Here is a 26,547-nt window from a genome sequence, read left to right on the forward strand (position 1 = left end):
GTTCCACTTATTTATGCGTTCATTGGTTGATTCTTTCAAAAAATTGTTTTTAATTTTCCCATTGATTTGAGAGAGAAAGAGAGAGGAAGGAGGGAAAAGGAGAGAGAGAGAGAGAGAGAAAAATATCAACTCATTGTTTCACTCAGCTGTTCCAGTTAGTTTTGCACTCATATGTGTCCTGACCCGGATTGAACCCACTACCTTGGTGGATCAGAAAAACACTCTATCCACTGAACCACTGGCCAGGACCTTAGTTGATGCTTCTATGTGTCCTCACCGAGACTTGAACCCACATCTTGGCATATTGCGACAATGCTCTTACCAAATGAGCTATCCGGCCAGGGCTCAAAATGAACATTTCTTATACGTGAGGGTTATGGAACAAATTTATGCTGATACACTGCATTTTTTCCCACTCAGCTGGTGGTTATCTTTCAAATAAGCCAATGAGAGAAAGAAAGCTCTTGGTAATCTTCAACTTTCTGCAGTTCATTTGCTGTTGGTTAGCCGAACTATGAGGACAGAGTGGCAGCTACCATGTGAGAAATTGGTGATGTAGAAGTGAGCAATTTTGGGGTGGGCCATTTTGGCTGTGGATATTTCAGTAACACAAGTTCCTTGTTTCTCCATCAGGTGGCAGAGCCATGGCACATCTGGGGCTGTTTCTGGTTGCTATGAGGACGAGCCCCACCCTGAGGTTTCCCTGTCCAGACCTCCCTGCTTCATCAAGTTTGATTTCCCCAGACGTAGCTGCAGGAAACTCTGAGCAGTTCCTGCTGTAGGAGTGTTTACACAAACCTGCTGTCAATTTCCACTCTGTGCCTCCCAAAACACAGAGATCAGCTCCTCAAGAAGTCCTGCAAATCTGTGCTGAAAAGGAGGTGATGCAGGGGGCCTGGGGCCACCTGCAGCTGTCTCAGCTCCTGGCGCACCTGCTGCTCCTCTACACCTGCTCCCCCCCCCCCCCCCCCGGCTTGCCCCACCATGGAAGGCACGAGCCCTGGAGTCCCACTGTCTCCAGCAGTCTCATTTCTAGAGGCCTCCACCTTCCATACACTTGGCCTTCCACTTCTCAGGGAGGAGGTGCTTTCAAGTGCCTCTCAGACCCTTTCCCCCTGCAGGCCTTGTTTCCAGGAGAGAGCCACAGCTGGGACAGCTCCAGGCTACCCCAACCCCTCCTTTTCCAGGTTCTTAGGACAGTGTCTGGCACATGGTAGGTGTTCAATAAGCATTTGTTGAATGAATGACTCCCTTTTCCAGCCTTCTCTCCACCTACCTATGATGTCCAGCACTGAGGAGCCACACCTGGAGGTGCTCAGGGAAGGAAGGACCAGGAGAGGCTCTTGGGGTATGGACCCCACCCTGCTATTTCTGAGTCCTCCTTCCCAGAGTTTGGGGTGCTCCTCTCCATCTCCCTGGAAAGATACCAAGTGGGGTAGCCTCAGTCACTCTCATCTTCTTTTTCCTGTACATAAGCCCATCTCTTACTTAAATTACAGAGTGATTTTACACTTTCAAATCTGATTTACTGCTTTCCCATGTGAAACTCTGCCATGGCTTCCCATTGCTCCTAGGAAAAGTCCAGAATCCTGAACAGGCTCTGGACCTCCAGAACCAGCCTATCCACCTATTCCTCTTGCTCTTCTTCCTACAGCCTGGCTCCTGAAGTACTCTGGCCCAGTTTGAGGCCATGCCCATCCTTTTTGTCTTGCTAGCTCCTCTTTGTCCTTCAGACCTCAGCTGTCCCTTCAGGGAGGTCCCCTCTGGGAATGCCCCTCCCCAGCCTTACTAGGGCCCCTTCTCATGGAGACTGTCTCTTTCTTTTCTCTCTCCCTCCCCCGCCCCTCCCCCAAGTCTCTGGGGATTTGTGTTTAGTAGTGTAGTGTAGGGGAGGCAAAACTTTTCCTCTCCTCTCTTAGTATCTCCAGCTGGGGCTGAGAATTAACTTGACATAAAACATATTTATAGGAGAAAAACCTACACATTTTATATTTTTCCAGGTGCATGGAAGCCTTCACAGGAAAATAGAGACCCCAAAAACGGTGAGACCTAAGTGATTATGTATGAGGTCGAACAAAGAGTAGTAATTGTGGGAAAGTAACTCAAATATATGAGGAGACTAATCAAGTCTCTTTAGCTCAAAATAGTCGACATGTCAAACTGGTATATTTTAGGGAGGCATGCACAGTTCGAAGGCATTAAGTTCATACACATTATTGTGCAACCATCACCACCATCCATCCATCTCCAGAACTTTATTTTCCCAAACTGAAACTCTATTCCTATGAAATGCTACCTTTCCCCTCTCCCAGACCCCTGGCAACCACCCTCCTATTTTGTTTCTATCAGTTTGCCTAGGGACCTCGTAGAAGAGGAATTATATAAGATTTGTCCTTTTACACCTGGCTTATTTCGTGTGGCACAGTGTCTTCAAAGCTTATCCATGTGGTAGCACATGTCAGAATTCCCTTCCTTTTTAAGGCTGAATAATATTCCGTTGTATGGATAGATCACACTTTGTTTACCATGCATCTGTCAGTGGACACTTGGGTTGTTTCAATCCTTTGGCCTGGAATAGTGCAGCTGTGAACGTGTGTGTGTGTGTCTCTTCAAATTCCTGCTTTCGGTTCTCTTGGGTGTGCCCCAAGAAGTTGATTGGCTACCTTTTTTCTTTTGAACACTAATTGCAGCTACAAAGATCACACAGACATTGTGTGGTTCCCCCGAGGGCAGGTATCTCAGCACTGTTTTCCCAGCCCTGAGCCCGTGTCCCACACTGAATAAATATTGTTGAATGACTGAGTGTAGGTTTCCAGTCTTAGCGGGTGGGGCAAACATGGGCTGGGCTCATCTCAGCTCTTGAAGAACAGATCCAGGGATCCCCTCCCCACCCTGAGGATCAACAAATCTTCCCAGAATATTGATTTTACTCACTTGTTCACAGGAATAATAAAAACAGCAAAAACCTTTACTGAAAGCTTCTTCTGTGCCAAATACTTTGCTTAAATTTTCTCATTTAACTCTCAAAATAATGCCGTGTGGTTCTACTCACCCTTATTTTACAAGTGAGGAAACTGAAGCTAAGTACCTTGACCAAAGTTGCACAGTTAGGAAATGGCTGAAGTGGAATATTTAGCCAAGACTTTTTGATGCCAGAGCTCACACACAAAACCATTCTTCAATGCTGGGGCAGTAAATGTTTGTTGGTTTTTTTTTTTTTTTTTTTTAATATTAAAGCATTAGCACAGATATTATGGAGGAAAATTCAAATTTTGAATGTCATTTGAAGATAAAATGCACAAGACAGAGAGCTTATTTCCTGCCTCCTTGGTGCTGGGTTCCGTTGAACCTCTAATTCTGGGTGTGAGCTCCATCAGGCCTCTTGTCTGAGGGCCCTGGGGAAATAGGCTGGATCTTCCATGTTGGATGAAGCCAACAAGGGCCACCCAGGACATCCAGCCACTCTGATGCCTCTCCTGGAAGATGTGACTGTGCAGAAAGGGAATGATTTTGTTCCAGATTTTGAACATTGGCATCAAAGGGGAATATGTGTGTTGGGTGTGGGACTGAACGCAGCCCAGACTCTGCAGCTAAATGCTATTTTCCTCCCTGGGGAAAATTCCAGCCCAGCCCAGTGGAGCCTCTGCAGACCTCAGCCTCTCCCAGTCAACCCGTCTTCCTGGCAGCCCTCTTAGTTGGCCACAGGCTGGGTCCAGCCAATCCTGCCCTCTTAGTTGGCCACAGGCTGGGTCCAGCCAATCCTGCCCTCTTAGTTGGCCACAGGCTGGGTCCAGCCAATCCTGGAGGGGAAGTGAAAGAAGGCTCTTCAGTGAGTGTTCCTTGGGAGGGGATGGGGGGAAGCTGGAAAGGGGAAGGGGGTGGAGAGAGGTCTGCCTCTGTCTTACTGGAGTATGAGGGTGCTGGGAGTGGTGAGGGGTGCAGGATCCAGCAGTTTACAACTGTCAAGAAGGAGTGATGCTCAAGTCCATTGCTTGGTCTGTTGTTTGGAATTCCAGAGTTCATTTTCCCACAAAAACAAAACAAAGTGGAGGTTGGCTCCCTGCCTGGCCCAAAGGAGCCAGATTCAGCCAATAAAGACACAACCTTAGAAGAACCTTCACATTCTCAACTATTATGGTCTGTGACTGGTGGGGGCACTGGTGAGAGCTTGGGAGACTGCAGATCCTGGGGCAGCTCTGCCAAAGGCTCCGGTAGCTGTGGAAACTGGGCCAGGCTGAGGGCAGCTCTTCCACGGCTGCTGCAACCCTGGGAAACAGGGTATGTGCATGTGTGTGTGTTTAGACCTTTCTAAACCCAGGCCACACCTAAGCATGCAGCATGGCACGAGGGTCCCGGACTGGGTAGCCTGGGGCAGCTCCTGCAGTCTCGATGCCTCCGTTTCTTCACCTGGAAATGGTAGTTTGGACTAGATGGGACGGTTTCTAACATTTTTTCTTTTCAGCAGTTCTCTTTTTTTAAGCAATCTTGGGTAAAATATACCTAATTAAAGTGTTGGTGGGGTGGTGAGGGCTAGCCCCCACCCCTGATGCCCCTTCCCACCCTGCTAGCCTGTCCCGTCTTGGGCACCTCCTCAGAACTCCAGGTCTTCTCAGATCATGTTTCCAAAGTCATCGGACTGGATTCATGCACAAAAATACACAGACATACACGCAGGCAGACACACTAATACACAACACAAGCGTGCATAGACACGCAGACACACATAACACACAGAGACTCACTCACACCGGCCCTCCGGCTCTAGCATGATCCTAGAGTGAGTCAAAGAGGAAGGGCAGGGGCTTGAGTAACACTCCAGACTGGGGATGACACCGAGACCTGGGGTTGGGCCCAGCCAGGCAGCCCCTCAGCCATGCAGCTGCAGGGGTGCCAGTTGCCTGCTTGAAGTTGTGAAGCTGGAATGCTGTGGATTGGGGTGAAAATGCACAAAGCTCCATGGATGTTTGGGGAGCTGGAAACCGCCGCAGGAGGCAAAGGATGCTGTGGTTGCAGGCTTGACAAGTCAGACTTGACTTCTACCCAGGAAGCACCAGTCCTCGTCTGTCTGGCTAACATGCCAGGGCCCTGCAGGTCAAGGACCCGAGGGGGTGGGCATTGTGAAGCATGGGGGAGGGGATTGAAAGTTGATGGGTGAGGGGACTCTGAGAAGCCACCATGAGTCCACAGTGTGACAGCCACAGAGCAGCCTCCCACATTAGTCCCAGTGCCTGGGTAAACCTTTGCTGTCTAGGGAATGGAGCTTTGAACACAAAGCACCAGCAGCAAGGAGGCCCCGCCCCAAAAAACAACATCCTGGCTGCCTGGGCTGAAGCCCTAGCTGCAGGAGGGACTATTTTTAGCTGCTAAGGCAGCCAGGGCAGAACTTGTATGGCCTTGCTGTCTGGCTGCATAACTCACCCATTGTCTCGACTGACCTCAGCCAGGCGCTGAGAGGCCTCTGTCTGCCCCAGCCTTGTCTGCTGGGGTCTTCTCTGGGGCCCTTGAGCCATAGAGAACTGAAAGAGGAGGGGGCTGACCTGGAAACACACCTTGTACTTCAGGGAGCACACCATCTCTTTGCAGAACTGGGGCATCCCAGGCCAGGATGGGGGTTTGGGGGCAGCAGGGAGCACTGGGCCTTCCTGGGAGAGAAGATCTGCTGGGGTGCAGGGTGTGGGTCTCCCCAGGCTGAAGGCCAAGCACTGTTCCAGCTGCACAGCTGGGTGCAGAGCCCACAGAGACAGAGGCATAAGGCAGATTCCAAAGCACACAGGTCCCTTTATTGTGGATGTTCTCCACTTCAGCCACACCCTGGGGTCAGCTCAGTCCCATCCTTCATGCACTGAGAAGTTATATGTGTGAAAAACTAGGTCTCAAACTTGCTTGCCTACGCCCAAGTATCCTGCTCTCGGGGGTATGATGTCTGCATTTAATTTTGGTCACAAACACCGTAGGGCAGGTCTAGAATAAGACTGTGGCACTAAGGATGAAAATAGCTGATGGAAACCTGGCCATCCAAAACAAACACTCGGGCAGTCAGAATGACCACGGGGCTGGACCCCCATGGGAGAAGCACCTCTAGTTGCCCCTGTCCAGAACCTGGGAGTAGGGTTGTCCCCAAGTGGCAGACAACCTGTTTTAGCCCCTCTTCCAGGGCCAGGGCACTACCTCTCAACAGGACTCTTGGGATTAAGGGCTTTGTTCCTTTCTCCTCCCTTTCAGGACCAGCTCCTAAAAGATGAGAAATACTGGGAATTCTTGGGTGGAGAAAAGGATCGAAAAGGGAGTCATTCATTCAACAAATGTTTATTGAGCGCCTACCATGTGCCAGGCACTGTCCTAGGAGGAAAAGGAGGGGTTGGGTTAGCCTGGAGCTGTCCCAGCTGAGGCTCTCTCCCAGAAACAAGGCACTTGAAAGGGCCTGGGAGCCTCCTCCCTGAGAAGTGGAAGACCAAGTGTATGAAGCTGGAAGCCTCTAGAAATGAAAGTGCTGGAGCCATGTGGGACACCAGGGCTGTGCATTCCATGGGGCTAGTGGGAGTCGCAGAGCTGCAAGTGTGCCAGAAGCTGAGGCAGCTGCAGGTGGCCCCAGGCCCCCTGCATCACCTCCTCTTCAGCACAGATATGCAGGACTTCTTGAGAGGCCCAATCTGCAGATGGGCATCCACACTTTCCAGGAAGAAGGCGGGCTTCAGCCTGCTCCTGAAAAGCCCTGCAAAGTAGCCATCTAGGTGGCTCTGGAAGGGGTCAATGGGGGAGGCTAGGGGGTCACTCCGACGGGCCCTGGTAGCCTTCAGCCTCCGCAGAAGGTTCATCTTGCCATCCCGCACAGCATAGAATGCCAGGGCTCGGTCTGCGTATTCCAGGCAGATCCCGACTGTGGGCGAGAAGGGGTGAGGCAGGGGAGCCTCCAGCCCGTTGAACCAGATGGAGAAGCTGCGTCCATTCCACTGCAGGCAGCAGGAGTGGGCATTGCGGCCCAGCCGGCCCCGGTCATAGGGCTCTTGTGGGGAGAAATCTTCAGCCATTACCCCCATGCTGACCCAGCCCTCAATGATCTCCACCTCCCAGTAGTAGGTGCCCCGGTCCAGGGCACCCTCGCCCAGCACCTGCTCACAGTGAGTGAAGCGGGTGGGCGATTCTGGGTAGTTGATGGGACACAGAACCCTCTTCACACCTTTGGTTCCAAACAGGTGTAAGAACTTGTCTGCCGTATCACTGTCCAGGTCCACAATGTAGGCAACTGTTCCCATGGACGGGAGAGAGATGCAGGGCTCAGGGCCAAGCTCAGATGGGGTGCCCCCTTCCCTAGGTGCCTGCCTCCCCAAACACAGCCTCTCTCCATCTTTGCAGTAAGCACTACTGCATCCTCTGGAGAGTGCCCTGTCAGCTGGCCTAGTTCACCCGTGAATCTAGGAGGGCAATCTAATCACTTGTGTGCTGGGACCCAGCACTGCAGCCATCGTAGGGCCCAGTGTGAACAGAGCAGAGCCCAGGGTCTACTCACACTTGAGGAAGTAATCCCTGGACGCCTCACTCTCCAGGTGGCCGGTGCTATCTGGGTCCTGGGTCTCAGCATCGGCTGCAAAGAGGAGACAGTGGGGAGGTGGTTCTCTAGCTCCCTGGGACTGAGCTGCTATGCAAGGTGCCCCTCCCATAGCTGTGACCCGAATTCCTTCCTTCCCCCAGTTCCTCCCAGAATCCCAAACCTTCTGGGATGGGCACACAGCTCAAAATAGGGCAGCCTGTGATCACATATATGCCTGGTTCTCAGTTTCTTCCCCTTTCTCCATTTTCCCCCAGACCTCAACCCCTCTGAAGTTGAAGGGTAGGCTAGGAGAAGCACCCTCTGCCCTGTAGGCTGTGGCCAAACCTACTAACTGGTCATTACAGGATGCTGGCTCTGGTCACCAGCAATATTCGGGTTCCACCCTGCAACAGGCACAGTTTCCATCCTCTACTCCCGAATGGGCAGCAGGCCTGGAGGCCCATGAGGAAAGACTGGGGAAAGGTGAGTCACTTGGAGGGGACACCCACCTTCTGTGCTGAGCTTCTGCTGCCCATCCTCATCACTGCTCAGGCCCCGCAGCTGCTCCCACTGGCTGGCGCAGGCCATGGTCAACACTTCTCTCAGTGCTTTCACAGCTTGGGATGACTTAGTGAAGCTGAGCTCCCGTGGGGGACCAGGCCTGGGGCCACACCCCTCCTCCAGGGCCAGCCTGAGTACTAGGAGCTCCTGTGCCAGATAAATGGCCATTAAGGCCCTCTGACCATAGTTCCTCTGAGGCGGGGGTGAGACAGCTTTGCAAGGAGCTGTCACAGCCCTGAAGGCTAGGGCACCCACACCTTCTCCTTCAGCCTCCTGCCCCCATCCCTTTCCCTGTGTCCCCTCTAATCTGAAGAGCTGCTCTCACCTGCAGGAAGCTGACTGAATCGGCCTCAGGGACCTGAGTGAGGTTGTGATGAGCCCGGCTTAGCCTACTACGCTGTTCCTCCTGCCTCCGAAGGTCGCCCTGGGCATGGCCCAGCATGGTTGCTTCCCCCTCCTCAATGAAGCTCAGCACCTTTGTCTGGAACCCCTGCAGAGTGGCTGCAGCTTCTGAAAACAGCCGGCTCACCCTCTCCCGCTCTGCTGTGGCTGCACTCTGCACAGGATGACAGTGGGAGCAGCGGTGAGGGGACAAAGGACATTACTCTTTGGGCTCTATCCTTCCCAGACCCCCCCATCCCACCTTACCCTGTTGAGGGGACAGAGGGACCAGCTGGAGCTGCCCTGAGTCTATGCCAGGTCAGGGGAGACACGTGCTCAGTGAGACTGCGCAATGCCCTGAGCATAAGCTTCCTTGGAATGGACGGAACCACGTTGCAAGCTCACAATGTCAGGAGTTTACTGCAGGAGGGGACAGGGTTAGGGTTGGGTCTGACCTTGATGAGGGCCACCGTCCGCCGGGACTGTGCAATGCAGGCGCTCAGCTCATCCATGCGGTCCTCCACAGCACTCAGCACTTTGGGCTGCTCGGCCTGTGGATGACATCCTTCATGAGTAGGAGTCTGGTAGAAACCATAACCCTGCCCTGGCATCCCAGGCCTCATCCAGGAGCAGGAGAGGGGTGACCTGGGAGTGCTATCTGTGCATAGGTGGGACTGGGAGTGGCCATAATGTCCCACAATATGCCAGAGATGCCTCAAACCCAGGGTGGTGCCATGCCCAAATGCCCAGGGAGAGTGCGGGGTGGCCGTAGTTGTCTACCTCCCCTCTCTGACCAGTGGGCAAGTACAAGGCTGTCCATGGTCCTCAATGTCACTCACACTTATTTGAGAACTTCCTTCAGTGGGGAAGAGGCAGGGAATGGGGTGAGGGGCTGCATGAGTGGGCATTCAGCTGTTCTGGGGATCCCTGTCCTCAAAGACTCTGTGCCCCCAATCCAGGCCTGAAAAATGGGGATTCCAGGCAAATCCGCTAGGTCTTATGAGTCACAGCTCCAGGCAGGAGAGACGGAAAATCCTAAGGACTGAGGCGCCAAGACCGGGCTGGAGGCCAAAGGAAACTGGGGGCGGAAATAGTGGACAGACTAGCGCACAGGCTCCCACCAAGGGCCCCGGAACAGCTGTACAGAGCAGTCTGTGTGCTCCACCACATTTCTGTCGCCTGCCACATCCATCTAAACCCGCTGCCTCAGCCCTGGGCAAATCTGAGCTGGGACTCGCATGAGCCTGCCTGGTTTATCAGCTGCGCTGCGAGAGTCAGCCGCCCAGAAACCCGTGGGCCTACCCCAGAGCCTTCCTGCCTTAGATCCCCTTAGGCCCCGCTGAGGCTTCAGGCCCCCCAGCCCGCCGTCCGAGTCCTTTTCGCGTTCTCACTGGATCCTCCCTCACCACCCCCATTCCATCTCGAGCAGAATGTCCTACAGTGAGAGGAAGAGATTGTCAGGGCTGGAAAGAACAGCAAAGATCCTCAAGTTACAGGACAAAATTGACCAACCAGGGAAGGATGGGGGTGGGGCAAGACCCTTGGGCAGCTAGCGGGGCAGGTCACCCGCCCGCCTCGACCCGCCAGCGGTGCCCGCGCCCCACCTCCTGGAGCGCGCGCTCCTGCTCCAGTGGCACAAGCTCGTGGCCCCGATGCTCCTGGGAGGCACAGGCCTCGCACAGACACATGCGCTCGGCGCGGCAGTAGCGCTCGAGGGGCCGCAGGTGGCGCGGACACAGGCTCTCCTCCAGCCGGCGCAGCGGCGGAACCAGCCGGTGTCCGCGTAACGCGGAACTGCGCTCGTGCGGACCCAAGTGCGCGGGGCAGAAGGAAGAGAGGCAGGAGAGGCAGGAGAGCGCGGCGGGCAGGGCGGCGCCCTCGGGGCACGCATCGCAGCGCACCGGTTCTTCGCCATCCCGCCACGGCTTGGGCGCGCAGGGAGCTGACGGCTCCGGGGCGCTGGCCCGCGCACTGGGTGCGGCGGAATCGGGGGTCGGGCCCGAGGCCGGGCTGGGCCCGGGGCCCGACCCCTGACGGAGCTGCAGCAGCTCGGACAGCGTGTGGTTCTTGCGGAGTTGCAGGCCGTCGGGGAAGGGCTCCTGGCACAACGGGCAACGGGCCGCGCCTCCAGATGCGCCGGCGCCACCCGCGCCGCGGTGCGGCCAGAGTGCGCCCAGGCAGGCGAGGCAGAAGTTGTGGCCGCAGGGCAGCGTAACTGGCTCCCGCAGCGGCTCCAGGCAGATGGGGCAGCTGAAGGGCCCACTGCCGTCCATGGCTCCGCGGCCGCTTGGGCACCGCCTGTGTGCTGCTCTTGCCTGGGAGGGACTTGACCATTTGCTCCGGGGATCCGCCCCCTGGGACAGAAGCCAAAGGTCCCGCCCCCGTCGGTTCTCAGCTTGAACCGCCCCCCAGCGCTACAGGCCCGCCTAAGCAGTTCCTGACACCCAGGCCCTGCTCTGACGGAGCAGTTGGGCCGCCTCTGGGCCCCGCGGAACACCAAAGGGCTTCTGAGCGATGGCCCCACGTGGGCCCGCGGATCTGACAGGAGGGCGCTGCTGTAAGGTGTATAAGAGGGAGGATGGAGGGCAGAGAATGCCAGGGGAGGAGACACACCTGAAAAAACCTAGGAAGGAGTTCACCCCTCCCTTACTCTTCCAAGTCTCCCCCACCATGGCCAGGCCAGGGGAGCCCAGTGTGTCAACCCAGCACTTTCGTCCACCAGAACCCTTCTCTGCACCATTAGCAAAGTTCCTGAACTGCTGACGGCAGAGGAAAATAACTGCTGATGTGTTTTGGTCCGTTAGCGACTCTATTTACCCTCCGTGGGGAACTTGGACTTTCCTAAACCTGAAATGGGAAGTTGACGTCATCCTCCAAGCCCGTTGTCTGAGCAATTCGGTTGGGGTCCATGGACACTTATGGGCACCTGTAGTGTGCCAGGAGCTATCATTGGGGTTCCCCAAGTGGGGAAATTTGTTAAGATTCTATGCACTTAAAATGGTGCATTTTATTGTATGTAATTTATACTTTAATAATGTTAAGTTTACAAACATTAAAAAAATAAAGTAGCTTTGGACTATAACTCAAAGTATAAAATAAGCATCCAGGTGTGCATGCTGAAATATATAAGTAACTGGGAGAATAGACAGGTTTTCCATTCAGAAGAATTTCAAATAATTTTTGTAGATACTCCAAGGAGACAGAATTTTCCACACTGTAAGTAGGGGCTGTGCATAGTAACTTTCTTCCAAAACAAAATCTGACAAACACTACCTTAGCCAAGTGATCAAGTTCAACAGTGATAAGTCTTGTTGATAGTAAGTACCCTTGATATGAGGTGGTCTTCCTCCCCAAAATTTGATACCCCCATTCTAATCACCATTAAAACATCAGACAAGCCTGACCAGGCGGTGGCACAGTGGATAGAGCGTTGGACTGGGATGCTAAGGACCCAGGTTCGAGACCCTGAGGTCGCCAGCTTGAGTGTGGGCTCATCTGGTTTGAGCAAAATCTCACCAGCTTGGACCCAAGGTCACTGGCTCGAGCAAGTGGTTACTCGGTCTGCTAAAAGCCCGTGGTCAAGGCACATATGAGAAAGCAATCAATGAACAATTAAGGTGTCGCCATGTGCAATGAAAAACTAATGATCGATGCTTCTCATCTCTCTGTCCCTGTCTATCACTCTCTCTGTCTCTGTTAAAAAAAAATCAGACAAATCCCAACTGAGGAAAAGTCTGCAATATACCTAACGAGTACCCCTGAACACTGTCATCAAAAACAAAGAAAGGCTGAAAAAAAAAAAAAAAAAAGAAAAGAAAGGCTGAGAAACTCATAGCCAAGAGAAGAACATGATGACTGACTATGATACGTATCTGGATGGGCTCCTGAAAAGATGGGGGAAAGTGAGGAAATTTGAATAAATTGTGGAAATAATTGAATAATTGTGGAAATTTGAATATTTAATGAGGATATATGTATCCATATTAGCTTTTTAAAAAAATGTTTATTTTCTTGCTTTTCTAGAGAGAGAAAGGAGAGAGACAGGAACATTTGTTCTTGTATGTGCCCTGACCAAGGATCAAACTCACAACCTCTGAGCTTCAGGACAACATTCTAATCAACTAAGCTATTTGGTCAGGGCCACATTAGCTCTTTAACTGTGATGAGTATACCATAGTCATGTAAGATGTTAACAAAAGGGGAAATTGGGAGTAAGGTATATGGGAACTCTGAATTATCTTCACAACTTTTCTTTAAAACTATATAACTATGCTAAAATTAAAATTTTTTTTTTAATTTTTTAAATTCATTTTTAGAGAGGAGAGAGACAGAGAGGGAGAGAGAGAGAGAGACAGAGAGAGAGAAGGGGGGAGGAGCTGGAAGCATCAACTCCCATATGTGCCTTGACCAGGCAAGCCCAGGGTTTCGAACCGGCAACCTCAGCATTTCCAGGTCGACGCTTTATCCACTGCGCCACCACAGGTCAGGCCAAAAATTTATTTTAGCAATATAGAATAATTGAGACAAATTTGCCTACTCTGATGCCTGCAGACCTTCTGCTGAGACCCCCGAGTGGAAGAAATAAAGGGGAGAGAGGAGTGACCCAATTAGAGCTGGGGTTTCACCTTTCTCACTGTGCCCAGGCCCCTCTTACAGGGGTGCAGTCTATAAAGCCCTTTTCAAAGTAATGCTTTGAAGTGCACAAAGAAAAATGCATAGATTCTATAGAAAACAATTATGTTGTAATACAGATACAAAATATTAAGAAAACAAATTTGTGATAAAGATATATATGTGTTTAACATAGTAAATAACCAGAACTAATGGAAACCTAACAATTACTATATTTGTGAAGCAGTGATGAACATAAATATTTTAAGTTCTCTGTCATCACTGCAATATGCTATGATATATGCACATGATATATGATATATCATATATGATATATAATATGGCTGGGTAGCTCCGTGGGCTAGAGCATCATCCCCATACACCAAGGTTGAGGGTTCAATACGTGGTCTGGGTACATGCAGGAATCAACCAAAGGATGCATAAATGGGTGGAACAACAGGTTGATGTTTCTCTCTGATGTTCCCCCTTCCTCTCTCTAAAATCAATTTTTAAAAATACATAAAAAAGAAAATATCTTGCCCTGGTCGGTTGGCTCAGTGGTAGAGCATCGGCCTGGCGTGCAGGAGTCCCGAGTTCGAGTCCCGGCCAGGGCACACAGGAGAAGCGTCCATCTGCTTCTCTACCCCTCCCCCTCTCCTTCCTCTCTGTCTCTCTCTTCCCCTCCCGCAGCCGAGGCTCCATTGGAGCAAAGATGGCCCGAGCGCTGAGGATGGCTCTGTGGCCTCTGCCTCAGGCACTAGGATGGTTCTGGATGCAACAGAGTGACACCCCAGAGGGGTAGAGCATCGCCCCCTCATGGGCATGCTGGGTGGATCCCGGTTGGGTGCATGCGGGAGTCTGTCTGACTGCCTCCCTGTTTCCAGCTTCAGAAAAATGCAAAAAAAATCCTTAATTTCTATTGGTAACAAGCCACAGCTGTTGCTAATAGTATTGTGGAGTGTTCTATCCATTCATAACAGAAATACTAAATTTCAGCTTGAAGACAATGAAAATAAAGAGAAACTTCTCCCCAGAAACCCAAGTTAAGAATGTCTAACTTAGAAATATGCTATACAGAGCCTCATGACATCCTCCCTGATAGGAAGGAAGAAAACTAAGATCTATTAAATATTAAAAGAGAGGTGCCACCCACTCCTGCCTGGGGGACTAATGGGAAAGGAAAGGGGAATTGTTAAGGCACTCTTGAAAGAAGTGACATTTGAGCTAGGCTTTCAGTGATTGCTAGGACCAGGCATGCAGAAACTAGGGCAGGATCTTCAGGGCAGGAGTAGCAGAGGAAGATGGCCTGGGTGTGCCTGGTTTGGTAGGAGGGTGGTTAATGAGTTCCATACATTGGTTTCCACAGGGAGCCCTTGATCACGAGTGTCCCTTGTTTGCCCAAACCAAGAATGGTTGGTTAAGAGGCTTAGGCACCAGCACCATCCTGCTCTGAGGCTTGGCAGCCAGGCTGCTTGGGCTTGCTGAGACCTGCCTTATTCTGGAGGGTGCCTCTCAAGTTAGGGGTACTCAGGCACATCCCAGTTAGCACTCTGCTCCCCACCCCACAGCCTGTTCAGAAAGATCTGCTCCTCCCAGGAAGGCATGAAGATTCGATTTGTGAGGGTGGTAGCATTTTGATATTTCATTTGCATTATTGTAGCTTTAAAGTTGCTTGTCTAATATATTCATTCTTTTTCTCTAATTTTTCCATTGATTAGAAAGAGAGGGAGGAAAGCAGAGAGAGAATCATCTTATTGTTTCACTTAGTTGTGTACTCATTGATTGCTTCTTCTATATGCCCTGACCAGGATCGAACCTGTGACCTTTGTGTGCAGACACAATGCTTTATCTACTGAACCACTTGGCCAGGGCCTAGTCATTATTTTTAAATGAATTGACTCTTGGGGGAAAGGGCAACTGGCATGTTTGAGCTCTGCTGGAGCATGTCCACACCTGCATCCTCTTTTTCTCTACCCCTGCAAGGACCGTGTTGTGAAGGGTGGGAAATGGAATTCCAGCAGTCTACATGCTGCCGCAGGTCACATAGCTAGTCCTGCAGAGGAGGAAGAATTTAACCCTGAAGGTGCAAGCTGAAAAAATCTTAAACCTCATATGTGAGCCTGTCTGGCTGCAGTACTGCTTTTAAAAATATAATAATGAAGTTGAACAGGAACAAAAACGAACAAGGGAAAACAGCCACCCAGCTTCATTTGCATCTTTGAAAGAAACTGAGATAGGATCCAAGCCACGTTCTTTTTGTTATGCTTTTGAGATATATATGAAATATATATATATGAAATATATATATATGAAATATATATATATATATATATTTTTTTTTTTTTTTTGTATTTTTCTGAAGCTGGAAACGAGAAGAGACAGTCAGACAGACTCCCGCATGCGCCTGACCGGGATCCACCCGGCACGCCCACCAGGGGCGACGCTCTGCCCACCAGGGGGCGATGCTCTGCCCCTCCAGGGCGTCGCTCTGCCGCGACCAGAGCGACTCTAGCGCCTGGGGTAGAGGCCAAGCTCTGCCGCGACCAGAGCCACTCTAGCGCCTGGGGTAGAGGCCAAGGAGCCATCCCCAGCGCCCGGGCCATCTTTGCTCCAATGGAGCCTTGGCTGCGGGAGGGGAAGAGAGAGACAGAGAGAAAGGAGGGGGTGGGGGTGGAGAAGCAAATGGGCGCTTCTCCTATGTGCCCTGGCCGGGAATCGAACCCGGTTCCCCCGCATGCCAGGCCGACGCTCTACCGCTGAGCCAACCGGCCAGGGCCTGAAATATATATTTTAAATAATGGATTTCTATTGATTTCAAATAATATATTTAGAGAATTTAAAAAGTAAACAATTTAATGAGTCTTATAATAATAAAAACTGGTAGTCCCGTGCCCTGCCTACTCCAGTTTCTTACTCCCATGGACAACCAGTTTCTTTCAGCACTTACCTCCATATCTCTAAAGCTTGTCCTTATGAGCCTTGAGCTACCGCGTGGATGCTGTGCTCAGATTTCTGGAGATTTAGAATCTTATTCACTTCTCTTTTGTGTTGAACTCCATTGGTTGGATCGCTGGTTTTTCTTTCCTTTTGTTGACTTATTTCCTTACTTTTGAAAAGTCCCCTGAGAGCCTTCTGAGAATGGATGTGGGAGTGCCTGCATAGGGCTTTGTTGAGGCTTCATCCTTGATTGACAGTTTGGCTAGGTATGGGATTCTAGAATGGACATCCTTTCCCCTCTGAATCTCAAAGGCCTGGCTCCATTGTCTTCTAGCTTCCAGTTCCGTGACTTGAAGCCACATTTCCTATAGTCACAGTGCTGCTCCCTTCCTTCCCTTCCTGCTGGGGGAAGAGCAGCTTTCTCTACCCCTCACCTCTCTGGTCTCCAACTTAACTCCAACTCCATTCAACTCTGAGCCCATGTCTTCTTTTCTTTTTTTTTTAATTTTTATTTATTTATTTTTTTTTTTTTACAGAGACAGAGAGTAAGTCAGAGAGAGGGATAGACAGGGACAGACAGACAGGAACTGAGAGAGATGAGAAGCATCAATCATTAGTTTTTCATTGCGCGTTGCAACACCTTAGTTGTTCATTGATTGCTTTCTCATATGTGCCTTGACCGTGGGCCTTCAGCAGACCGAGTAACCCCTTGCTGGAGCCAGGGACCTTGGGTTCAAGCTGGTGGGCTTTTCCTCAAACCAGATGAGCCTGCGCTCAAGCTGGCGAGCTCAGGGTCTCGAACCCGGGTCCTCTGCATCCCAGTCCAATACTCTATCCACTGCACCACCGCCTGGTCAGGCTTCTTTTCTTTTTAATACTTAATTAAACATCTTTTTTTTCCAATTACAGTTTACATTCAATATTCTTTTGTATTAGTTTCAGATGTACAGCATAGTGGGTAGACAATCATATACTTTACCAAGTGATCTCCTCAATATTTCTAGTACCCACCTTGCACCATGCATAGTTATTACAATATTATTGACTATATTTCCTATGCTGTAAGGATCCATCCCTGTTTTGTAAAATTTCTCCTGCCCCCCCCTTGTTCTGTCTGTGTGTCCATCCTCCTGATTATTTCCTACAGAAGCCCAGAAACAGTGAGCAATAGGGCAGAAATGCTGGAAATACCCACTGCCAGTTCAAATGTCACACCCTCACATCCATGCTTCTTTCCTGTCTATAGCAGTGCCTTTTTCTGTCAGAATACGGTGGCTCGAGTGAAATGAATTTGAAGGAGCTTTCTGAGAGATTCTAAATGCTTGTTCCACACCTAGAGGAGCACTACTCCAATGCACACTCTATAGAAATGGCAGTAGCATCTTGTCATATGACATAAAGGTTAATAGTCACAACACAGAACACTCCCGCAGAACAGAACAGAAAGGACCAACAACTTGATAAAAAATGACCCCAAACACTTCCCACCATGGTAGCAGAAAGGAAGCAGTCTTCCTTCTCTGTCCCTTGCAGAGTGTGGGCTCAGCCACTTTTACATGTGTGTTGGGGTTTTGGGATCAAGAGAGATGGTTGCAACCTGCACTGTGGGGCAGCCAGCAGTGATGGCCACATGGTCAGCTCAATCCTGCTTCCTAGCCCACTAGGCCTTAGCCTGGCTGTCAGTGAGGTTCTGCCTGCTTCCTGTTACTGTCAGTCTCCCCCGTGTTAGAAACCCCTTCTCAAGTTTGGGGACCTTCCCACCTAAGGAATCTTGCTGGTAGTTCCTTGCTCAGGCTGTAGCTATCAGAGGCCTGGCCTTGTCCTTGACCAAAGAGCCACGCTGCTGAGAAGCAAGGCCATGAGGCAACCATGGCAGTGACCAAGTCCAGATAGCAATGTGGGAGGGAGATATATTTTAACAAACCCAAAAATATTTTTTGTATTTTGGAGTATGTGTTTTTTTCATGGGTTATTCTTTAAAAAAAAACACCACTTTGTGAAATAGTTACATGCGAGTACATAAAACCTGTATGTACAGTATACACCCTTGTAATCACCACTCAGATCAAGAAGGGGGACGTTTCTAATAATAAAATTATAGCAGCCCCACAGCCAGAAACACAAGCAAAGACATGTGCAGGGATCTTCATGGAAGCATTTTATGAACAGCAAAATACCGAAGCAAAAAGGACCCAGCGGTGTGCTGACACTTGGCAGGCCGAGGTGCCAACACATCAGCTGATGTGATAGGGTACAGTGGGCAGAGAGAAGAGCAACTTGACTCAAGGGTGCTTCGTTTTCTTCTTTTGTATGAAAACAAAATCTTCAGTTGCTCACTGTTTTTCTGTCACGCAATTCCACTTCAGCTTATGTACCTAAGTACAAGCCGTAAATATGGCTTGTGCAAAGCTCCCTGCTCAAAAATATTCATCATGGCAGTATTTTTATAGCCTCAAATAAAATAATTTGAGTGTTCAATAATGAGTAAATAAGTCTTTTTTTTTTTCAAATAAAATTTTATTTTAATGGGGTGACATCAATAAATCAGGGTACATACATTCAAAGAAAACATTTCCAGGTTATCTTGTCATTTAGTTCTGTTGCATACCCATCACCCGAAGAGAGATCGTCCTCCGCCACCCTCCATCCAGTTCTCTCTGTACCCCTCCCCTCCCCCTCTCCCTCCTCCCCCCCCCAATAACCACCACACTCCTGTCCATGCCTCTTAGTCTCGCTTTTATGTCCCACCAATGTATGGAATCCTGCAGTTCCTGTTTTTTTCTGATTCGCTTATTTCACCCCGCACAATGCTACCAAGACTCCACCATTCCGCTGTAAGTGATCCGATGTCATCATTTCTCCTAGCTGAATAGTATACCATGGTGTATATGTGCCCCATCTTCTTCATCCAGTCCTCTATTTTTTTTAGTGATTAAAAGCCTTTAAGCAAACTCTTGGCCAATACAGCAAGAATCCCTAAAAGAGTAGTGTCCTTAACATGTTCACCAAGTCCAAGTTGGCCCCATCACCATGCCAAATCCCTGAAAAATGCAACCCAACCACAGTTCAGTCTGTTAGGAGCTGTCACAGGGTGCAGGAGTCCAGGAAAGTTCCCCACAGGAAAAGTCCGCATGGCACTGGAATTGCTGTCACCATTCTATACTTTGCAGCTCATGTCCAAGTCCCAATGACCGCTGCTTCTAGCTGGTAATGATTCAGGTAGACTGGAAAAAGCCATTTGCAGCATGCGTGGATATGGAGCTTCTGTTCTCTGCCTGGAGAGTTGAGACCAGGTTGCTTTTCCCTGGAGCTCTGTGACTGTGGCCTGGTAAAGAGAACCTTGGGATACACTAAGCTGGGTGGCAAAGGTAAATTCATAATACAAGTTGGCAAAAGGAGGAAAGAGAGCTCTAAATTAGAAGTAGGTCCCAGCCTGAAATATGAGTGGGGCATTGAGGTAGGAGGGATAAAGGAAACACTATATATTAAGTAAAGCAGCAGAAAATAGGACTATCAACACCCACAACAGAGATCTTTGAGGGAAGAATAAAAAACCTGACTATTCAGGCAAAACATAGTTAAGTGGCCCTAAATAAGTCTTGATAGTCATTAGAATGACTTTTTATATAGTAATCATTCCAGAAACAATTTTTATAATGTGAAAAATGCCTGTTAAATAAAAATACAGAAAACACAATTTTTATGGAACACAATCACAAGGATGTACAAAATAAAAGAGACTAAAATATATCAAAATGTTAAGGAAAAAAAAAGAGATAGAAACAGGAAAGGAGGAGGTAAAAAGCACTTCTCTTTCTCTAGAGAAAGCTGATGCTCCCCTGGTCTACAATGTCTTGGTGGGAGGTACACTGAAACTGACGAATATGCTATTTTGCCATGGTCTGTGGCATGTACTGTGCTGTACCAGCTGTCCTGTAGGACCAGGAGCCCCTGGCTGCTACCCTAGCCTCTGAGATCCAGGTAGTACCTACAATTGGGCTCTGCCTGGGGCAGGGGCCTCTCATTTTCCTCCTTTCCTAGTCCCAGTCCCATTCAAAGAGGCTGGAAAAGTCAACTCCAGTTTGGGAGGGGTCACCCATCCCTGCAAGTGGCCCAGCCTGGTCCTGAGTTCATCTCTTAGCCAATAGCTGGTCCCATGAGAGCTGTGGCCTCAGGTCCCCAGGCCAGAGGGGCTGGAGAAGCTCTTGGGCACACAGGCATGATGGCACCTGTTCCCAGCTCAGAGTTCCATCCTGTGCCTTCCTCAGCTGAGCCCTGAGGCCTCTTCCTGGAGCCCTGGAGGGAGCTTGGCCTCAGGCCGATGGCACAGGGTCAGGGTCCTACCCTCAAGGAGCCAGAAGACAGGATAGAGGGGCCGGGTGAAGATGGCATGGAAAGTACACAGGCATTGAACTTTGGGCTCCAGGCTGTAGAACGTGAGGCAGCCAGAGCCCAAGTCCAAATCCATGCCCAGTATCTTCCCCGACACCCCTGGGAGGTGCTGGGCCTCCCCATTGTGCCAGGCCTGGGCACTATCCTCCTGAATGCAGAGCCCCCACGAGCTGGGCCCACGGCCGATGTTATCTGTGTGGGGCCCCTGCTTGTGCCGTGTCAGTTCCCGGTAGGCAACACCCAGTGTCACTGAGTGGTTAGATGTGTGTACCTCCCAGTAGTGCCGCCCAGAATGGAAGCTCTGGGTGCACTGAACCTGCCAGAGCTCAAAGCTGCCTGGCTCAGCTGGGCCCCGGGGCTTTCGACAGTGCTTAACCTGTTGGTCCTGCTGAGACAGGTAAAGGTGGCGGTTGGCGCTCTCTGGGTCAAAGGTCAGATTGCGATAATCTGTTGGGGAGAGATGGACTGAAGGTGAGCAGGCAGGTTGCCTGTGCACATGTATCCTCCTGTCCCCAGAGGAGAGAGATAGCAACAGAAGCTCCATTGCCAGAACACTAATAGCTGCCAGGCAGCACACTGCATGCAGGTGACGGCGCTGGGCGTCATCACGGCATTCAATCCTGCAGCAACCTCTGAGGTGAAACCTTCTGTTAGCCTCACTTCACAGATGAGAAAACTGAGGCCCACAAAGGTAACCTAACTTGATAGTAGTGGAAGAATCGTGACTGATCCCAGATTTCTGTAACTAGGAACTCCTTATACGTATACCCTACTTACTGGCTTCACAAGTAAAAGGTGTGCATGCAACAGGTGTGTAGGAGGGTGAAGCAAGACCCAGGGAAGTGCATGGACAGGATAGTCAGCACATGCCAGACACATACTCACAAGTGCACGTGTGTACATACATGTAACATGTGTGCACAATGCACTACACACACACAAGTGCGCACATACATGCACTAGGCTTCCTTACTCTGCCAGAGTTTCCTCCTCAGCTGACAAACCGGGCTTGGGACCGATGCCAGAGTACTTCGGGCCTCTAGGGGGCAAAGCAGTGTTAGGGGAGTGATGGGGAGGGGAGCGCATGTGGGGCTGCACCCTGACTCCACACCCACTCCCAATGGAGGAAAAGCTGGGCCCAGAGGGATAGGGAGAGATCTGAGGTCAGCTTTACCCATGGGACCCAAGTCATCAGCCTTAGCTGGTACCCCACAGGGGTCCCCCTTATCCAGGAGGAGGCCACAAAGCTGGCTCAGAATCTCCTTCAGCCCATCAAACTGCTGATCTTCATCCCACTGCAGAGGAGTCAGTGGCCCGAGAGGCCCTGGAGGCACCAGCAGCTGTGATTCCTGAGTCCCAGGACAGTGGCAGTAAGCCCAGGTGCAAGGGGCAGGCCCACCGGTCCCCTAACCTGTTGCCTTTGCCCTGGTACCTGGAGAAAGGTTCTGTCATCCGACTGCTCCAGGAGGTCCTGGATCTTGCGGTCAGAGCAAGCCACTACCTCCAGGTGGCCCCGTAGTCGCTGCTCCTCCTTTTGGGCCTGTGCCAGAGCCTGTGTTTTGGCCACCTCGATGTCCTTCAGTGCCAAGACCTGACGCCTCTCCAGGGCCTGCAGCAGGCAGCTGAACTTGCCAGAGACCATAGAAGCCAGGATACAGGCCGACCTCTGGATGGGCACAGGAGGAGCCCAGGGTGGCCAGGGCCCTGCCCTACACCAAGGCAGGTCAAGGCCACAGCTGCCCACTGGGCTGAGGGGTGTGGATATGGGGAGTAGAGGTCCCTGGAACCTCTTCCTCCTGTTCAGCTCGTCACTCTCAGATGCTAGGATGCATTTTCAAACTAGCAGGGACCAGCTGGTGGCTGGTGGAGTGAGATAAACAGGCTTATACCTGGATCTGGCTGCTTTGCTGCTGCAGCTCCTGTAGCTGGCTCTCAGCCTGGGTGGCCTGCTGCCGGGTGACTTCCAGTATGGTTCTCAGCTGGGCCTGTGGTGCCCACCAAGGGACAGGGGACAAGTGACAAGAGGGGGTCAGGATTGGCTGTGAAGTCCCCCCTCAGTCAATCAACAAATACCTAGAGATGCTAGGCACCTCCTTCTTGTGCCATCCCTGGCAAGGCTGACTAGTGGGCCAACACAGAGAGGACTGGCCTTGGTCTAATCCCCAGGAGATTTGGGTCAGAGTTCCAGGGAGGCCTAGACACCCCCCCCCCAGAATAGGGTGGTGCATAGGCAGAGCAGAAGCCTTGGGTTGAAGACTTGACCACCAGTCCCTCTTGCAGTCTGAGCAACCTAGGGCAGATCACCCACTCTGGGCTATAATCCCCCAATCCCCCTACACAATAAATGGGAGCAACACTTCTGGCCTAGGTGGCTTAGCCAGGAAGGGGTGATGGTTCAAAGGACCAAAGTTGTTTGATGAGTAGGCAGGGCAGTGCTGTTGGGCAAATAAGTTTGTGAAATCTGTTTTTTGGGGGTTTGCTCACTTATTGTTAAAAATGGCGCTTCCCACGTGAATGGCTGCCACCCAGGTGATACGGCTAATTACCTTCATGCTTGGGAAGGGTCTTGGTTATGCTAATATTGCTGGAGGAGGGATTATCCACTGGAAAAGTTTTAAAAGGAGGAGCTAGGAGGCCACTTTGGAAGGAGACCATGTTGTTGTAGGCAGAGAGGTCACATGGTAGTTGGAGAGAAAGCAAGATGGAGGTGTGCTGAAGGGGAACAGAGGTGAGGGGCTTTGTAAGCTCCACTGGTGAGGGCCTTTAATTTTAGGAAAACTCAGATGAGTCAGTGGCTTTGGGAGCCCTGAATGGAAAGGGAAGTGTTTTCTTGGTGTGTATTTACTTGCTTGCCAGGAGCAAGCTAGGATTAAAGCTAATGGCCCACCAGCTCTTGGCTCCGTTGTTTCATTACGATCTATCTGAATCAAATGGGAACCTGCACGGGCCAGGTGGCTGTGATGGAGGCTGCAACTACTGGGCTTACAAGTGCATATATAAAGATGGGCTCTTCCAAATGCCTGGCGGGTGCTGAGCCAAGCTTTGGGCATGAGGGGAAGAGGGCGCTCTTATTTGGTTATGGTCCCTCTTGTTCCCGTAGAGCAGGGGTTGGGAACCTATGGCTCGCGAGCCAGATGTGGCTCTTTTGATGGCTGCATCTGGCTTACAGACAGGTCTTTAATAAAAAATAATAATAACGTTAAAAATATAAAACATTCTCATATATTACAATCCATTCATTTCCTACCGCTCATGTTCATGGTTGCGGGTGGCTGGAGCCAATCACAGCTGTCCTTCAGGACAACACCAAATTTTTATTGGATAATGCCTAACGCTCTCACGAAATTACATTTTAAAATACATGGCGTTTATGGCTCTCTCAGCCAAAAAGGTTCCCAACCCCTGCCGTGGAGGATGCAGTCTCCTGGGAGCAGGAAAAATTCTCACTCCCTTCCTCCTATCTCACCAGCAAAACTCTGAGGTATGGATGGTTATCCCCACTTCCAGATGAAGAAATGGGTGAAAGACATTGAGTTTGGCCAAAATCATCATATCTTCCTAAGTTCTGCCTTTGTCCAGGTTTCCAGTAGGAAGTGAGAGGGCAGACTTTCCTGGAGTCACCAGATTCTTCCCAGAACAGATTCATGCAATGCATGCCCCACAGAAAGCCAGGGACCATGGAGTCACGTCTAGGATCCGATGCTCAAGCCAGAGCCCTTGCACTCAAGCTGGTGAGCCCACGCTTAAACAGGGGCCAGCGACCTTGAGGTTTCAGCCTGGCTCCTCAACGTCCCAGGTCGAGGGCCTATCCACTGCGCCACCACCTGGTCAGACCTAAGTCTGTTTTCTGACCCACTACCTTGGAATAAAACACCCCAAAGCTACCTACTGCTGAGGCTGCCCAAGCACAGAGAGCAGGGCGGGGCACCCCAGCGTGTCACCTCGCGCTCCTGTCGCTCCGCGTCCAGCGGCACCCGCTCGTGGAGGCGACACTCGCTCATTGTGCACTCGATGCACACGCAGCGGCCCTCGGTGCGGCAGAAGAACTCGAGCGGCTGCCCGTGAAGGGGGCAGCGCGCACCGTGGTCTGAGCCGGGGTCCGTGTGGGGGGCCGAGGTGGGGCCCTGCGCTGGATAGGGCCCGGCGCGCACCACCTCGAGCACGGCGCTGAGTGCCACGTTGCGGCGCAGCTCGGCGGCGTCGGGGAAGGCCTCCCGGCACTCGGGGCACTCCTTTACGCGAGTGCTCAACCAGTTCCGGATGCAGGTCCCGCAGAAGCTGTGGCCGCAGGGCAGTGTCACAGGGTCCAGGTAGAGCCCCAGGCAAATGGCACACATCAGCTTGTCCGCCAGCGGCTGCTTGGCCATGGCGGCATTAGCGGCGGTGGCGACCGGGAAGGGGGGGAGGGTAAGTCCCCGAGCCACACCGGGGAAAGTCCGGGCCTCTTAAAGGGACCGCGAGCCCTGCAAGTGCGACGGGGAGAAGCAAAGACCAGCCTAGGGAGAAGTGACAACCTTTTTCAGAAGACCCGGACCAGCCGCCGCCACTCCTAGTGCCCGCCAGCTTCAGCGTACCCAGTCTAGCTCTGCGACTCCAACCCACACTCGGCCCACGGCCTCCCGTCTCCATCTAGGCTCAGAGGCATAACTGCCTGCCTGCCACCCCAAGCTGGGAATTGGAGTCTAGTTCTTTCTGGTCCCACCCTGGGACCTCCACCCCACTTCCCCAGACCCTCAGTCCAGCAGCTACAGAGCAAGGGATACGGTCCCAGCCACTAGAGACAAGAACCCATGAGTCTCTAGCTTCCTGGCTGAGGGGCATCACCAAACCTCTTCTGGGCCCTTCATCTGAAAAAATTTTTTTTTCTTTTTTCTTTTTTCTTTTGTATTTTTCTGAAGCTGGAAACGGGGAGAGACAGTCAGACAGACTCCCGCATGCGCCCGACCGGGATCCACCCAGCATGCCCACCAGGGGGCGACGCTCTGCCCACCAGGGGGCGTCGTTCTGTTGTGACCAGAGCCACTCTAGCGCCTGGGGCAGAGGCTAAGGAGCCATCCCCAGCGCCGGGGCCATCTTTGCTCCAATGGAGCCTCGGCTGCGGGAGGGGAAGAGAGAGACAGAGAGGAAGGAGAGGGGGAGGGGTGGAGAAGCAGATGGGCGCTTCTCCCGTGTGCCCTGGCCGGGAATCAAACCCGGGACTCCTGCACGCCAGGCCGACGCTCTACCACTGAGCCAACCGGCCAGGGCCATCTGAAAATTTAATACCACTCTCACCTACCTCCCAGAGAGTAGGGGGTACCTGGCAGTAAGAGCAGGGGACACACAGGTAATGCCCATTAAATGCTCTCTCCTGACCCAATGGGCTCTGCTGCACTTTTTCCTTAAGTTGTCTCCAGGCATTTACCAAATCAATATTGTCTCCCTTCTCTAGGCTACAGGTAAACAATAAGGTGGAAATTTCTGGTTACCAAGAGACAGACCAACCCAGTGTTTTTATACCTGCTTTAATGGAAACCAAAAGCACTCTTTAACTGCACTTGGAATCCCACTCTGTATGGGCTCCGCTGCTCTTGGTTGTTCTGGAACCTCACTTATTTACGCATTCACTGGTCTACTCCTGTATGTGCTGACTGGGGATCGAACCTGCAACCTTGGTGTGTCAACAGGATGCTACTCGGCCAGGGATAGAACCTCACTTTTTAGAGTGCTAGCTTGCCTGCAGCTGTGCAGATAGGGCTTCTGATTGCTAACCCCCTGCTCTGGGGCAGTGTGTGGTAGGCCAGAACCAGCCAGAGGATGGTTAACTCTTTTCTGACAAAGCCAGCCTAATTTAGAGGCAGGACACCCTCACTGAAATGCAGCATCGCATCTTGTGTTATAAATAAATATGTGAAGCTTCTTTTCCTGGAAAAGTACACAGATCTCTTGTTTGACTACTAGGCTGTCTTTTTCTTTAGAGGGAAGAAATATCCTAACTGCCCAGGGAGGGCACAGGGGCTTTCTCGGTCCCCAGCAAGGGTGTGTGTGCCCGAGGCCTCAGACCTGTGGTGACCGGCCTGACAGGCAAGGAGCCTGCACCATGCTGTGAAGAGCTGAGCAGGATTCAATGCTTAGGCTGTCAGATCTCTTCCCAGAGG

The 26,547-nt window shown here is 51.3% G+C and overlaps 2 protein-coding genes across 6 annotated transcripts; both read right to left on the minus strand.

Moving 5' to 3' along the window:
- Positions 1-6,321: 6,321 nt before the first annotated feature.
- TRIM47 (tripartite motif containing 47) lies at positions 6,322-10,827 on the minus strand. The gene is made up of 6 exons (XM_066381240.1): positions 10,075-10,827; positions 8,926-9,021; positions 8,415-8,645; positions 8,038-8,236; positions 7,508-7,582; positions 6,322-7,243 (listed from the first exon to the last, which is right to left on the minus strand). The coding sequence occupies exons 1-6, from the start codon at positions 10,741-10,743 to the stop codon at positions 6,603-6,605; spliced, it is 1,911 nt and encodes a 636-aa protein (XP_066237337.1). The 5' UTR covers positions 10,744-10,827; the 3' UTR covers positions 6,322-6,602.
- An 8,796-nt stretch (positions 10,828-19,623) lies between these two features.
- On the minus strand, positions 19,624-26,289 carry TRIM65 (tripartite motif containing 65). 5 transcript variants are annotated; one of them, XM_066381244.1, is made up of 6 exons: positions 25,710-26,289; positions 24,352-24,906; positions 22,300-22,395; positions 21,843-22,076; positions 21,384-21,759; positions 19,624-20,857 (listed from the first exon to the last, which is right to left on the minus strand). In XM_066381244.1, the coding sequence occupies exons 2-6, from the start codon at positions 24,775-24,777 to the stop codon at positions 20,283-20,285; spliced, it is 1,707 nt and encodes a 568-aa protein (XP_066237341.1). In that variant the 5' UTR covers positions 24,778-24,906; positions 25,710-26,289; the 3' UTR covers positions 19,624-20,282. The 5 variants fall into 5 exon arrangements, with proteins under 5 accessions (XP_066237341.1, XP_066237340.1, XP_066237342.1 ...); XM_066381243.1 differs by having other exon boundaries at positions 25,689-26,289; XM_066381245.1 differs by lacking the exon at positions 25,710-26,289 and having other exon boundaries at positions 21,384-21,449; positions 21,585-21,759; positions 24,352-25,227.
- Positions 26,290-26,547: the final 258 nt, after the last annotated feature.

The sequence above is a fragment of the Saccopteryx leptura genome, chromosome 4 (assembly GCF_036850995.1).
Source record: "Saccopteryx leptura isolate mSacLep1 chromosome 4, mSacLep1_pri_phased_curated, whole genome shotgun sequence".
NCBI classification, from domain to species: Eukaryota; Metazoa; Chordata; class Mammalia; order Chiroptera; family Emballonuridae; genus Saccopteryx; species Saccopteryx leptura.

What these genes read in the sequence shown, in the direction of transcription:
- TRIM47 (XM_066381240.1), bottom strand. Translation starts at nt 10,743, where the DNA reads ATGGACGGCAGTGGGCCCTTCAGCTGCCCCATCTGCCTGGAGCCGCTG. An exon ending in AGGAGCGCGCGCTCCAGGAG is followed by an intron (nt 9,022 to 10,074) that starts GTGGGGCGCGGG and finishes TGTCATCCACAG; the next exon opens with GCCGAGCAGCCCAAAGTGCT. An exon ending in GCAGAAGCTCAGCACAGAAG is followed by an intron (nt 7,583 to 8,037) that starts GTGGGTGTCCCC and finishes TCCTCTTTGCAG; the next exon opens with CCGATGCTGAGACCCAGGAC.
- TRIM65 (XM_066381244.1), bottom strand. Translation starts at nt 24,777, where the DNA reads ATGGCCAAGCAGCCGCTGGCGGACAAGCTGATGTGTGCCATTTGCCTG. An exon ending in AGCAAAGCAGCCAGATCCAG is followed by an intron (nt 22,077 to 22,299) that starts GTATAAGCCTGT and finishes GTGCCCATCCAG; the next exon opens with AGGTCGGCCTGTATCCTGGC. An exon ending in GAGGAGGAAACTCTGGCAGA is followed by an intron (nt 20,858 to 21,383) that starts GTAAGGAAGCCT and finishes TCTCCCCAACAG; the next exon opens with ATTATCGCAATCTGACCTTT.